The sequence below is a fragment of the Plectropomus leopardus genome, chromosome 10 (genome assembly GCF_008729295.1).
Source record: "Plectropomus leopardus isolate mb chromosome 10, YSFRI_Pleo_2.0, whole genome shotgun sequence".
Classification (NCBI taxonomy): domain Eukaryota; kingdom Metazoa; phylum Chordata; class Actinopteri; order Perciformes; family Serranidae; genus Plectropomus; species Plectropomus leopardus.
This window is the reverse complement of record NC_056472.1, coordinates 34,026,627-34,042,313: the sequence shown is the minus strand read 5'-3', so window position 1 is coordinate 34,042,313 and position 15,687 is coordinate 34,026,627. Positions and strand designations below refer to the sequence as shown.

Here is a 15,687-nt window from a genome sequence, read left to right as displayed (position 1 = left end):
TTTAATTTCTGTGGAAAACTTGGGGGAAAAGACAATAAGCAATTTGTAAGAAATTAACAATTAAATTTTTTTTTTTTTAAACACTAGGGAGAAATATCTAAAACTAAAAGATATATTTATAATGATCATAATTGTGTATTTAAAATTATTTAACAGAATTATCACAACTTAAGTACTTTCTCAGGGCATTTCCTTTAACATTCACTTTTTTTGTTCGTGAGCTCTTGTTTTTCTTGCTAAATTTTGGGTAATTTCTTCTTGAGTAGCTCATTTCCTTCTATCCATGTTATTCAAAGAAATCTAATTTGTCAAGGTTTCAAAGGGTTGAAATTGGCTGAAAATCACAAAATATCGTATTGCATGTCAGAAGTTCATTGATGGAAGTCTTTTTTTATCATTAGTAGTACATATGTATTTTGAGTGTATTTTGAATTACAGGCTGCTTTATTATATTTCTATAATACTCCAACATGAGGACATTTCACTCTCAGACAGCTAATTAGCATGTGGCATCTTTCCCTGACCTTCACCAAACTGCAGATAATGCTGAAAGAGTTTCAAAAATGTTGGCATTGATCTTAAAAGAAGTTTATAATTGAACATTATGTGAGGCTTCACAGAATCTGGCAGGGCAGTCGGTGCATTTACCGTCGTGTAAATGAGGACAATAAACAGACTTTACATCAGAAAGATGGAGTGGAGGCTGCCAGCTCTTCACGCTGAAACAATAAGAGAGCGACACTGGCCCTCTGTCATCAGAGCGTCTTTGAGTGTGAGCACATTTGTACAGCAGGAATTAAAGCTGTAATCCGTCCAGAGCGGCTGCTCGTTGAGATCTGAACCCCCACAGTCTAATAATCGCACCGGCTGGCAGATACAACACAGAGCTGAGGGCTGGCAATCACAGAAACAAGGCCGCTCTGTGTGTGTGTGTGTGTGTGTGTGTGTGTATTTGTTGCTCGGCTCTCTAGAGTTTTTGTGTTCGTGCGAGGTTTAAATTCTCCTTTCCTTTACATCCTTCCTTCCATCCCTCCTTTTTATGACCCAGAAACTGATTTCTTTCATCAGGATGGAAAAAAGAGGAAAACTCTTCAAACTGGATGTTTGAAGTTTGTTTTTGTTGCAAATGTTTGTGTCTCCTTCTGTCAGTGTGTGTGAGAGTGTGCATGATGTGCATCAGGTGTCAGTGTATTTATTAGGGCTGTGACAGTTTGTGTGTGCGTGCAGAACCGTAAGCGCCTAAAGGTCACGGTCCGCTACATGCAACTGCACACAGAATAAACTGTTTGTGGACTGATGCACAGGATGTGGAACCAAAATTCACATTTGAGTTTCACTTGCAAACATAGCTGTGTGTCGCTGGCAGCTGGACGTGTTCTCATCCCAAGTCATCACATGTTGCTGCTTTGCAGTGGACTTTCACGTCTACATATTACGCTCTAGGTATCTGTCTGTGTCTGTGTTGATGTTTTGGGATGCTGCTACCATGATGTCAACACATGAATCATATTCAGATGGGAAGCGAACACCAGACTCCTGATCAGGCAGGTTTCCATCTCCCCTCAAATTCTTCAAATTGAAATTGCAAATATGAAATATGCCCAATGGGGCAAATTTGAAAAAGCCATATTTTGCAGAATTGCAATGGAAACACTTTTTAGTCTTTTCTAGGTCACATGATGCTGTGAGGTCACATGATGCTGTGAGGTCACATGACGCTGTGAGGTCACATGATGCTGTGTCTGTGTGCTTGTCAGTAGGAACTGGCTCCCTCATGATGCAGCAGGAGCTACAAGAGCTGTTATTGCATCACATAACTCTGAGAAAGTTTTGAATCCACAATTCCTCTGTGAAATCGTGGACTACATCTCCCAGAATTCCCTCATACGTGGTCGCTCCCACGTATAAGGGGCTCGCCTTTCCATCACGGCTCCATTACACGCCTACGTGGCCTTGGATTGGAAATAATGACGGCTAGTTTGGTGGCTGCAATAGAAATAAAGCTGCTGATGTTTTGAACATCCGTCGCCATGGTTACTGGGATGTTATCACCAGAAGAGAAGCTGCAGAACATCACTCAGTGAAAACACAGTCAGCTCCATATTGAGTTTTATCGACATTTAATACATATTGCTTAAGTTTTGCTCACATCTGGAATGGAAACCCGCCCGGTGAAGGTCCAGGGTTTGTTGGATCCATCCGCCGCCTCTTGTCCACCTTGTAGGGACCTCTTTTCATATTATGGTGTTTCTGGCAGCGTTTCAACGTGATGCCATCAAGCGGTGAATCACGTGAACATGAAAGGTTTCATCTGCCAACATTGTCAAGTGACGCTGCCTGTAAACTTAAAAACACAATGATTCTCAGGCGAATTCTGCAGTTAGAATCGTCTTTTTTCCCTCTGGTTTATAAAATAAATGAAATATGTGATTGTGTGAATCACCTCGACGTTACAACAGAAAACTGAAACGAATGGCAGCTTTTACAACATGACTGCAGAGCGATAAAAAGCACTTTGAGGAGTGATTTTCTCAGAATGAAGAGTTTTAAGTGAAAATTGATTGAAACATTCAAGAGTTTTATTTTCTGTTATGCGTGGCCTTGAAACTTTGAGTGGATCTCACCGTCAAGTAAAAAAACAACTTAAATGCATTAAAAAAGTGCAGTTAAATCAATAAAAAGACATGAGATGAGGATGATGAGGGTCAGTTTTCAGGCTGCAGCTTCTCTCTCAAAGCTCCTGTGTTGCATTTTGAAATGAAAGCCTCCTCCGTCTCCTTTGTGTCTGCAGCGTCTCCCTCCTCTCTGTTTTCTCTCACTTGATCCCCTTTCATCTTCTCACCCACTTCTGTCAAGTTCCTCTCTCCTCCGTCTCATGTCTCTGATTTCATGTATTTAGAGCAGCCAGTTGCCGTCAGGGAGAAAGAGAGGAAGACCCAAAAACTGACAAAAACTGGCTTTTGATTTGTGGGTTGTGCAGCAGCGCGGTGTGATGGGTGCTCGAGGGCGTTTATCTGAAGAACGCAGACGCTTGTATCAACAGTGTCACCTCTACAAAAAACATCTGATCAGCTGATAGAGAGCAGACAGTGATGGTAGTTTCTGTCTCTGTGTGTTTCCTGCTCCGTCTCACCTTCAGTCTGTCAGCCGCTCAGCTTTCAGAGAGTGATGATGAATCGTGACCGCCATCAGTCGTCTGATTTTCAGCTTGTATTCACACAGTCAACCTCAGTCTGAATATTTTCACTGTGGAGATTAAATAAGAGCAGATGACTCTTGTCTCTCCATCAGCTGTCAATCAAACAGCATGGGCGGGACCATGACGTCCTCCGTCTTACACATCACGGAGACTCAGCTGTCTTTTCTTGGGAGCCACTTTTCCAAACTGACAGGAGGTTCAGGGGCCACTCGCAGCAACCCCATACACGTTTCTAGGATTTGACGATGCTCGGATTTGAGGACATTTCTAATATCTTCGGAAATTTGTAGGATTTTAAGACATTTTGTAGGATTTTAAGACATTTTGTAGGATTTTAAGACATTTTGTAGGATTTACGGACATGTCCAGGACATAAGGACAAATAGGATGTTATGACATTTATGGGGTTTTTGAATTTTTCTAAGGCTTTAGAACATTTTTAGGACTTTTCTATGATTTTATGACATTTCTTGGATTTAAGCATGTTTCTTGGACTTTGAGACATTTTTATGATTTAAGGACCTTTTTACCCTCTTTACGATCAGTAATTCCAAAATTGCTGTAATGTACGATAATTTGACCAAAGTGACGCTCTCAATAAGCACTTAGTTTAGTTCACACGTCCCATTTTAACTCCTGGATCTGTGTTTACGCGTCACTTATCACATGATCTCCTTACAGCCAATCACGTCAATCAGCATTTTGGGAAAACTAACCTGACGTCAGCTGTGCGCCGAGCCATGAAGACGTAGAAACAGCTTCTCTCTGAGGCAGTGGGTAGATTTGTAGATGTGTCAAAAAGTCGTTAAAATACTTGTTAACTAAATTCATTAATTTAACTGTGACCGGGGTACGATGTTTTTTCTCAAAAAACGATCATTTTGAGCTTCTGGTACGATAGTTTAACATTTCCAATGTGGCAGCACTGGTCCTCACGTTACAGAAGCAGCAGCCGGAGACTCTCACGGTGTCTCTCTGTCCAGAATGAATCAGGCCTCCGAGGTGGAAAATAAATGTTTGTTTATGAGGCTGGAAAGTGAAAAACCTTCAGACCCTCCGGCTGCTTTTCTGTCAAACCATCCAGACTTAATGAGAATTATCCGGCTCTGACCCCTCTGCTCCCGACGTGCAGCCACAATTTCTGTCCTCCCTCGCTGAGTCTGTCAATCCCTCCTCCTCCTCCTCCTCCTCCTCCTCCTCCTCCGGCTCTTTCTCTCACCTCCCTCATGGTTGTTACCGGTACAGGTAATGAGAACACAGCGTTTATCTCCTCCTACCCGCTTCCTGTTGCTGTGGAGCGAATATCTATCTCACCTTCATCCAGGAGTTTTTGGGGTAATTTATCATGAGATTTATGCTAATGTGTGACTGCAGATATTAAATCTGAGAAAACCGAAATTTAAGGCTGAGAAAATTAAATAATAGCAGGGGGAGATCTGGACTCAAAGTAACCTTATTTCCTGGACTTCCCCGTGAAGAAATAGAGCTCTGAGATCTCTACTAAACAAGGTTAAAGGTCGTGACAGTTTAGGTTTTATAAACTTATACACAACTTTACATCTCGTGTGTTTCTGGAGTCAACAAGTTCTAACACTGTGCATTATAGAGCTGTTCGCTCCTGTTTGGAGTCCATAAATTTACTTCAGTTTTGGCCATTAGTGGAGATTAGGGGATGGAAACGTCCAAACATCAGACATCTTGTGAAGATGTCTGATGTTTGGAGTCCATAAATTTACTTCAGTTTTGGCCATTAGTGGAGATTAGGGGATGGAAACGTCCAAACATCAGACATCTTGTGAAGATGTCTGATCAGAGACTCACGAAAAAAGACATTTAATCTCACATTGTCATCCCTGGATGATGGAGTTAAAATCTTTTTTCGTGATTATATATATATTATAATATATTATATATAGTTATATATTTATAATATTTTCCAGAACAGATTACTCTGATATTCAGGAGATGAGGAGCAAGATGTCTCATATGCATAAGAAAAGTGGTCTGTTGATAAATGGTACAAGCCAAAGTTAAGGACTTATTGTAAAGGATGGTTAAAATGCAGAAAAATATGTAAATAAATATAATTTAAGCAAAGGACAAAGATCGCTGTGTGCAGTTACGTTCAGGAGCGTTTCCGTTAACTGTAGGTTTAATGACACTCCAGAGGAGGACAGATTATGTTTGTCGGGTTATGTGGGTGATTTTGAGAATGAGGCTCATTTTTTGTTTTGATGCGTTGTTCACGATGACTTGAGAAATGTACTTTTTACTAAAATGTCGTCAATTTATGCAGACTTCTTTAGGTTAGATGATTATCAAAAAAAACTTGAGCTGTGCTTCAGGGAGGAAACTTTTTCTGTTGCAAATTCGGGAAAGAAGGCAGAATATTCTGTTTAAGACTGAGCTGTAAAATCATTTTTAATGAAATGAAATGTGATGAATTTTGATGTCTTATAAACACATGAGGGTTCTTTATTTTTGGGTGATGCACACAATCAATCAATCAAAATGCAGGTTAGAAACTGGTAGAAGACACTAAGACAGACCAAAGAGGTGCAGTGACCACAGGCTGCAGACGGGGAGACGAGGAGGCCAAACACCAGCTTCCTCCCACTCAGAGACAGACAGACGGACAGTTTCAGAGCAGTTAATGGAAAATCTGACACATGTAAGAGTGAACAGGTAGTGCAGCGGTAATAGCAGGGCTCCTCTGCCGAAATATTTGACAGACTGTACCTGTGCTGCTGCTGTTAGCTGCCAGAAACCACCGCAGAAAACACACAGCAAGAGTCGATGTTTGGTAGAGTTATGTTGATAGAAATGCTTTTTTGGGCTAGGGTGTTATTAAGGTTCATAATAAACATACTTAAAAAAAATGTAGAATTAGTAAATGCTGACAAACTAAAAAGCTGCTTCAGTGCACAGAGCCCTTTTCCACGACTTCTGGCTCATTTTTTGGGTGATTTCTTCTGTTCTTGCTCATTGTGTTCTTCCCATGTCTGTTTTTTAAGACATCAAGCCAACTTCTAACTAACTTCTCCTTAACTTCTTATTATGATGATCTCGATATACTGCAATACAGAGCATCTGCACAGTATTACTGTTAAATTATGCAAATCAGTCGTTTACTGTGATGTATGAAAGTCATTTTGCTGCATTATTAAGTTTTGTAATCAAAGAACTCTGAAATTAGCAGAACTACACCGAGACACTTCTTCTACTAATTAAATGTCTGCACACGTAATGAGAGGGTTTATATGACCTCTCACTCGTCACACAAGTTCATCTTCAAAATGCTTCAAAATGTCGTGCAGATTCATACAGACGTGTGAGAACATTTTTCTTTTACTTGTAATTGAGAAATTTTCCACTGCTGATGCTTAAGAGCTTTTAACAGTCACACTAAGAAATGCGTTTACAGAATATTTTGACAAAATGCAGCAGTAAGAAAAAAAAGCATAATACATTGTAAAAAGTGCAATTGTCAATGTAATATAATAAAACATCTGAAAATAAAAGTGACTTCATACAATAAAAATATAAAAATGAATAGATACAAAAAATTATAAAATATACAAATTCTGAATGTTCTATAATAAAAGAAATAAAGAAATAAACAAAAATACATACAAATATAATTAATCCATAAAAAATCTGTTGATAATAATAATAATAATAAATAATAATAATAATAATAAATAATATAATAATAATAGTCAATTTAATATGATAAAAAAAGAACTGAATAGAATTACGGAATAATCAAAATACTAAAACGCATCGTTAAAAAACATCTGTACAAAATGAAATTGGATTTTTAGTAAATGAATTTGATCACAAAAAATGTCCACTGTGCGGTAACGATGCCTGTTAAAGGGTTAAAGGATCTGAGTTTCAGCGGTTTAAATCTCCTCTCACACAAACAGCCACAAATATTGAGCTTTTCTCGTCGTCTGCTTGCTTCCTCTCTGCAGGGATCTCCATGCCCATCCCCGTGCTGGGACTGCGAGACCACTCCAAGGTCTTCAAAGATGGCAGCTGCCTGCTGACAGATAACAACTTTGTGCTGGTCGGCTCCTTCGTGGCCTTCTTCGTGCCCCTCACCATCATGGTCGTCACGTACTTCCTGACCATCAACGCCCTGCAGAACGAAGCCACGCTCTGCTTGGACCAGCTGGTCCCGCGGCCCAAATGGAGCACGACGTTCACGCTGAGCTTCTTGCCGCAGACCTCGCTGTCCTCCGAGAAACTCTTCAGACGCTCGATCAGTCGCGAGGCCGGCGGCAGAGGGAGCAGCGGCGGACTTGGAGGCGCCCGCGGGAGCGTCTCCGGCTCGCTGTTTGGGCGCCGCACCATGCAGTCAATCAGCAACGAGCAGAAGGCGTCCAAGGTCCTCGGGGTGGTGTTTTTTCTCTTTGTGGTCATGTGGTGTCCGTTTTTCATCACCAACGTGCTGGTGGTGGCGTGCGACCCGGCGGTGTGCGACGCAGGACTCATGGGAGGCCTGCTGAACGTTTTCGTGTGGGTCGGATACTTGTCCTCCGCGGTCAACCCGCTGGTCTACACGCTGTTTAACAAAACATACCGAGCGGCGTTCCTGCGCTACGTCCGCTGCCGGTACCAGCCGGAGAAGAAGCCTCTCCAGCTCATACTGGTCAACACCATCCCGCCGCTGGCGTACAGCTCCACCCAGCTGCCCCTCGGCGACATCGGGAAGTTACGAAACGGCGTGGTGCATTCTAGCAACGAGATGAAGGACTTCTCTTTACCCGGACAGGAAACAGAGAAGTGTAGGCCGGATAAAAGTTGCGGAGAGAAAGACGAGAGTTGTGTGTGAACGCCATCCCGTGAAACTCACAGATCAGATCAAACCTTTAACTTCTGTGGTCGCATCAAACGTGGGAGAGAGGTTTAAAGTCAAAGTGCCAAAGACAAAGTGCCTCCCGGTCAGGATTAAAAAAAAAACTCATGAGTTCACGAACATGTCAAAATAAAAAGTCTGAACCTTCAGATTTCAGTGCTTCTGATCCCTCAGCGACAGAATCTGGAGCTGAATTACAACAAACACCTTTTAATAATAATGTGATCAGTGCTTGTTTCATGGATTTAAAGAAAAGTGTGTCAGATTCAGAGGGATTTAGCTGTGAGGATGGCCAACGTGTTCTCATCCCAAGTGGTCACATGTTGCTGCAAAAGCACGTGGTTATGTTTAGGCAAAAAGGGCACGTGGTGAAGTGTAAAAACATCACATTCAGACAGGAAGCAAAAGTCTGAGTATCACGTATCATGTGGATGCAAAGGTTAATTTTGGCATTTTGGATCTTAGGCCAAAAGCACAAAACCTCTTGTTTAAACATTTTTCACATTAAAAGCACATGAATACAACCGAGTCAGAACAATGATTTTCCAACTTGGAAACTACGATCTTTGGACATCACGTGAACGCAGAAAAAGACGTCCTCATGAGTGTCAGACGCCAAAATCACTGACCAAGTGGTGCTATTTGACGAGCTGGGAATGAGAACGCGCTGGTGTGGTTTGTCCGCTCTGGCGGTGCAATATGGCGTTATATGAAGATGAGAAGAAGATGAGAGTTATAAACAGCTCATTTTTAGACAATGAAAACACAACCACTCATTTTTAGATGATTATACAGTAAAGAAAGCAAACTGATTAGATTCTGTTCAGTTTCTGACAAAATATCCCTCTAAATCCTGCACACTGGGGCTTTAAAGGCATTTAAGGTTTCAGAGTCTCGTCCACACTGCCAGCAAAACATATCATTTTATTTTCCACTTAATCTTTTTCTAAAGTTATTGAGTCGATATCTTTGAGTCTGAGAGATGAGGAGGAGGAGGAGGAGGAGGGGTGGTATGTGAAATGACGTGAGATGCTTTTTGGCCGATAAGAAAAGCAACAAAATTTACCCACTTTGTCAAGAACGCTTTGGACAAACGCACATTTTTTTCATTTTCCACGGATGCTCAGCCGCGGTGACCTCGGCTCCCCCCTCAATCTGCCGCCTCCCTGGCATCAGTCAGGTGGCCTTTACCTCCCATCATACCTTTGGGTGGATCAGCAGGGATTAGACTGGATTTCCTGCCACTTTATCAGAAGCTGGAGTCAGAGGGGGGAGATCCAGGATGAGCCTGACTCACAGCGAGACTCAGGACCCTCACAGAGGTCAGATATGAAAAAGGGAAGAAAAGGCTCCCGCTACTTCTGAATTTTCTGTTGAAAATAACCAGAAGAATAAATATTCTTTGCTGATGTTACAGAGAGACGACGTAAATCGATCTATATTTGTATTTTGTGCAGATATATGTGAATAAATGTATATGATTGTTGAGGTTTTTGTTATTTACAGGTGACAGGAGGATTACTGTCACTGGTGTGATGCAGTATGAAGACTGAACATGAGTTCACATTGGCAGAGCACCAAACTGCAGATGTTTTCACTGTAAAAGTCACTTTTTATTGTGTTCTCCTCAGAGGAGCCGTGCACAAATTGACATTTCTTTTCCTGAAATATTGGGTTTTCTTCTTCAGTCTTTCTACAGTTTGGCAGTTGGTTGCCACATGTTTTAATATGATTTTAAAATGTGCTGATATGAAACTGAGGACAGAATCACCTGGAGGAAGGCCAGACGATGGATTAATGTATGAGCCATCGATGTATTACCACAATCTGCACCTCAGACCAGAACTCAAAATAGACTTAAACATAGCTGCATTTGAATCTGAACACCACATGAATTGTAGATGCTGAGCTACTGCAAACAAAGTCAAAGAAAACTCAGATGCAACACAAACTGGCTCATATGTGTGTGTGTCTATATATATATATATATATCTCACATCAGTGTCACTTTTTGGAGCAGAACTCCTCACATGTGATGAGAAGGCGACAGCAAGCTCAGGGTGTACAAAGAGTTGCACTACATGTCGCACACAGTAGGCAGGTTTCCATTACAGATTTGCACAAAGCTTAAGCGATATTTTCCAAATTTGGATAAAACAAAATTGTGAGATGACAGCGTTTCCATTGAGGGATGTCTTCACTGAAAATGTTGCATGACTTTTCTCTTGTGATATCATTTCATATAACACACGGTGATGGAAGTCCAGAACTTTGGCAGGTTTATTTCTATTGCAGCCAAAAAAAGGCCAATCTTATAATTAATATCTTTGTCTCGTATAACCGTTAAGATGATCTCGGTTGGCATCCATAAAGTTGCATCACCGCCACCCGCTCTTGCACATCATATGAGCTGTTGAAGCAAGAAAGGTGTTTTCATTGCAGTTTTACAAAATACGGCTTTTTCAAATTGCCTGAAACACCACCTCATGCGAGCGTAAAATCTTTTTTTGCGATAAACAGGAGTTTTCTCGATATTGACATGTTTCCATTAGGCATATTTTGTATTTGCAATTTCAGTTTGAGGGTTAATGGAAACCCGCCTGGTGACCGTGAGTTATGTGGAGGTAAAGCGTCGCCCCGGCAGCAGGTGGGGAGCTGTGGTTCACAAACAGATTCAGGCTGCTCATAAACAACAGTAATGAAGGAGGAGAAATATGAGCTCAGCGGGCGGCTGCTTTTAGTTTCACAGCACCATTCAGCACTGATGCTTTTTTCTTTTGCTCAGTCACGACCTGCGTTTACACAGAAAGATTAGATCCAGAAAACTGTGTGTGGTGTCTCAATCAGAAATTCAGTTGATTTTTATATTTTTAAATTGTTTTTGGCTTTAATTCTGATCCATTTAGTGGATTTTGATGGATCTGACCGCCACTGATGACGTAGCTGCTCTCTGTGTAGTTCTCTTTGCTGTTGCAGTGATGACACTTTTCTGCTGACGTAACTTTGGACCCACAAACCCAACTCTAGTTTGTTTTTTTAAACTAGTGTCTATTTTGGAAATTGATGTTTGATGGTGACAGTCACGTTTCTTTTGTATGTCAACTGTGCGGAACAGGTTCCCTTTTTCTGTCAAAGTAAAACAACTGGAGACGAAACATTTATGTGTAAGAGTTTTATTTATTCAAGACTTCAGAGCATGAATAAATATTGGAGTAAAAAAAGAGTTAACAGGGTTGATCATGCATGCAGGAACATATTTTCATTGAGGGGGGCAGAGTATAAATGTGCATGCATTACTATGTTTGCGCCCACAGGAGCTGCAGGAAATCTGCTTAGATGCCGTAATGATGTTTCCAGAACATTCATCTTAAAGTTAGGGAAACATTCTCTATAAACATCAAAAAATGTTCAGAATATGTTTTTCTTTTAATTTATCACATTAACTTTTCATTTAAAAATAGCATGTTCTGAATGAAGCTTTGAAAACATTCTTCAAATGTTCTCATGTAAAATTGAAATTGAATTTAATAAAAGAACATTTAACTTCACAAGAATATTATTTGATTAGATAAACATCCTTAATATGTTATTTGAACACGAGATTAAAATATTTTCTTTGAAATACTGTTGCAGTTTGTATGTAATGTTAGTCAATGTTGCTGGAACGTTCTCTGCTGGTCCAAAGAATCCAAGCCTCCTCGACTCAGACAAAATGTCTCTCTGGACTGCATGCGCCAAAATTTGCACAGAAAAAGTCATGCAAAAATTCAAATGGAAGTAAATTTTTTCCAGGCGACACAAGTGATTTAAATGACGTGATCATGCAAAATTCACACTACTAATGTATTCATGCAAGTTGAAAATTTTCAAATTACGCAAAAAAATTGCATGATGCCATCTCAAAAGCCTTTTCACATTTTCTAGGGACATTACAGAGAAAGCCTGCCTTAAGAACATATCAGCTGGAATTTTTCAAACCGGTCAATGTATGAAGCTACAGCGCCTGTTTTTCATCACATACTTTTTTTTTGTTGTTGATCTCAAGGGGTTTCTTGTTTTTTGATTTTCCATAAAAACACATCCAAAACAATAGGTTAGGAGTATCAGATCTTAATCATTTTTCATACGCACATTTTCCAGACTCTTCTAATACAGATTTTAAAAAGAAAAATGATAATTCAATGATTTTCTTGCTCCAGTCTGACACTGTGCACGATATATAGACATTTTTATATGTATTTCTATGGGGTTTTAAATGGGAATAAAAATATCTGTTTGGACTCTCAATCTTCCACCCCTACTTAAATAGGTCTTTTACTATGGAAAGTAAAAAGCAGAGGCAGTGAAGTCGTTCTTTGCGGTGGTGGACAATATGAAAAATAACGGTTCAGAGTGTCATGTGATGCTGTGCAGGTGAACCGAAGTGCAGACGATGGCAGCCAACAAGAACTCAAAAAGATCACAGTCTATTCTGAGGGAAACAGCAACTGAACATTACGACCAAATCAAGAATCAAACAGAGTCTGAACTGAAAACCAGGACTTAAATACAAAGCGGACTGACGAGGGGATGAAACGCAGCCGGAGAATACAGGCGAAGACGCACAGGTGAAGAGACTCAGGTGATGAGGCAGAAGAGCAGGAGGGACTAATGAGGCTGACGCAGGACAGCTGTGCAGCTGGTAAACAGGAAGGGAAGAGCGCAGTAACACAAAACCTAAAAACCAAGAAAACAAAATCTTCTTTAAAATCCTTCAACCCCTGGACCATCAGAAAAGCTTTATTGATCCCTGAAGGGGGAAACTGTGGTTTGTTACAGTCGCTCTGATACACTGCAAATTATAAAACTAATATGCAATTTGAAAATATACAACACCAAAAATACGGCACTACTTTACAAGTTCAGAAAAAATGGGCTGTTTGTTCAGGATAAAAGCCTACAGAAAAAGTATTATAGTGTCACATAATGTGACAGATGTAATTTCACTGTTGGCCATGACAAACACGTGCATAAAAGCTGCTACACTGAGTTAATTTCTGCCGCTAAGCTGGATCCCTGTTTTCCAGAACTGGTGTTGAGGGAGCGACAGTGAAAATACGGCATAAAAAATGTAAAATTCAAGGTAATAAATGCAGATTCGGCATAAAAAGTTATACAGTTGTTATTCAACCTTTCTTGCTGATTCATTTGTGGCCCTGCAGCAGATGTCCTGAGGCCCCGTACTGGTCTGCAGCTCCAGGTTTGTACACAGCACAGCTCTGCTGTTAAGTCCCGAGGTCTTTGAAGTCCCTGAACCCAAATAACTTCCAGCTCAGATCCTCAGAGACAACAGCCGGTGGTGTTTTAAAGCAACATCACAAACACACACATTCACAGACGCTGAATAAAGTGGATCACTGGGAGAAACCAGGCGGAGGACAGGAAGTCGCAGACAGTGTTCACATGTTCTGCAGAAACACGCTGACTGCAAAAACCCGTCTTTACACTCGTCCAACACTTCTTTTTGAACCAGAGCTGGTGTTTTTATGGTGCATTAATAATGGATGATGCTCCAGTCTTCTCTCCTATGTTTTTATTTCTTGGTTGGAGACAGAATATTTTTTTAATGAATGTGTGAAAACTGACTTACAGTATGTGGATCAGGCTGACCCACATAAACACATCAGGATTCACCACCAAACTACAGTATTTCAGCACACAACCCCAATTCCAAAAAAGTCAAACACAAATAAAAACAAGATGTGATGATTTGCAAATCATTTTCTATCTATATTCAATTGAATACAGTCCAAGGACAGAAGATATGTAATGTTCAAACTACCGAACTGTCGGTTTATGTAAGAATACGCTCATTGTGAATTTCAGAAAGTTATGACAGGAGGATGTTTCCACTGTGTGACATCAGCTTTTCTCTAAACAACACTCGGTACGTCTACAGAGGACAATAACTTTTGAAGTCCATTTTCATCAATGTCCAAATTCTGTGTGTCAGCAGTCTGGAGTCTCTGTTGTGCTTCAAAATGCTCCAAATATGTTCAAAGGAAGACAGGTGGCTTTTTGCTTTACGAGGCAGGTTTCTATTAACCCTCAAATTGTGCAAATTGAAATTACACATATAAAACACACCTAATGGAAGCACTTTTTAATCATTTCTGGGTCACATGATGCTGTAAGGTCACATGATGCTGTGTCTGTGTGCTTGTCAGTATGAACTGGCTCCCTCATGATGCAGCAGGAGCTACAAAAGCTGTTATTGCATCACATAACTCTGAGAAAGTTTTGAATCCACAATTCCTCTGTGAAATCGTGGACTACATCTCCCAGAAATCCCTCATACGTGGCCGCTCCCACGTATAAGGGGCTCGCCTTTCCATCATGGCTCCATAACACGCCTACGTGGCCTTGGATTGGAAATAATGACGGCTAGTTTGGTGGCTGCAATAGAAATAAAGCTGCTGATGTTTTGAACATCCATCGCCATGGTTACTGGGATGTTATCAGCAGAGGAGAAGCTGCAGAACATCACTCAGTGGAAACACAGTCAGCTTGTAATTATGTTTAATTGAAATTTTGAAAATATCACTTACGTTTTGTGCAAATCTGTAATGGAAACCAGCCTTTTGTTTTATGCCCAAGTCACAGACGAAGTGATGACTTCAGAATGAGAACAGGCTGAAATCGTTTTTCTTTGAGTAGAACTGACTCGGTTACAGTTTCTACTTTTTATTTTCAGGCGCCTTTTTTTTTTTTTTTTTTGCTTTGCCAACAACAGAATGTCCTCTCCGAACAATAACACCCCCCGCACACACACACACACACACACACACACACACACACACACACACACCACTGCCTTTATATTAATAACCCTCCTCTCCTCTGCTTCATTACTGATGATTTATCTTAAGACTGAAATACAGTCAGAGCACAAGCTGGAACTTATGATGAAAATTTGGAAAGAGAAAGAGAGAGCGAGGGAGAGAGAGAGAGAGACAGACAGAGAGAGAGAGAGAGGGAGGGGGGGAATGAGAGAGGGAGAGAGAGGGAGACATTGTGTTAATCTGATTCGCCCACAGCAAGTTCTGTCCAACCATCCAATTTGTCTTTGTGAAGAATTCATCTTTGCCCCATCTGTCTTCTGCTGTTTAAAATAGTGCAGGCCAAGAGCTCAGTCACACACACACACACACACACACACACACACACACTGAATAGTCATAATTACAAAGTCAGCTTTAATCTGAGCCTGTATGATACAATATGAATGTTTGTTGATCCATTTATGTTACTGTGTGTGTGTGTGTGTGTGTGTGTGTGTGTGTGTGTGTGTGTGTGTGAGGACCAAACTGGGTTGGTTTGCTTTACGGGGACATTTTTAAGAGGTGAAATAAATAATTCTTGGGAGTATAAGTAAGTGGATACATATTTATTCTATGTGAAGTTGGTGTTTATCATTCTGGAAAAAACACGTCAGAAAAATATGTCTGTGCACCGTGTTTCTTTACATGCACAAAGTATTCCAGTTTTTGCCCTTATTTTGACAAAAAATGTTCCTACTAAGCTTTTAGGAAGTTGAATATTTCACTAATATTTGCGTTTACATGCACACTCTGATTGAAATGTC

General features: G+C 40.6%; 1 protein-coding gene across 1 annotated transcript in view; it reads left to right on the top strand.

The window, feature by feature from the left end:
- LOC121949271 (5-hydroxytryptamine receptor 2A-like) overlaps positions 1 to 8,385 on the top strand; it is a 45,028-nt gene extending 36,643 nt beyond the window's left edge. The window contains exon 3 of the mRNA XM_042494916.1: positions 7,177 to 8,385. Coding sequence (XP_042350850.1) covers positions 7,177 to 8,039 — 863 coding nt within the window. The 3' untranslated portion in view covers positions 8,040 to 8,385. The remainder of the gene's footprint in view (positions 1 to 7,176) is intronic.
- The last annotated feature ends 7,302 nt before the right edge of the window (positions 8,386 to 15,687 follow it).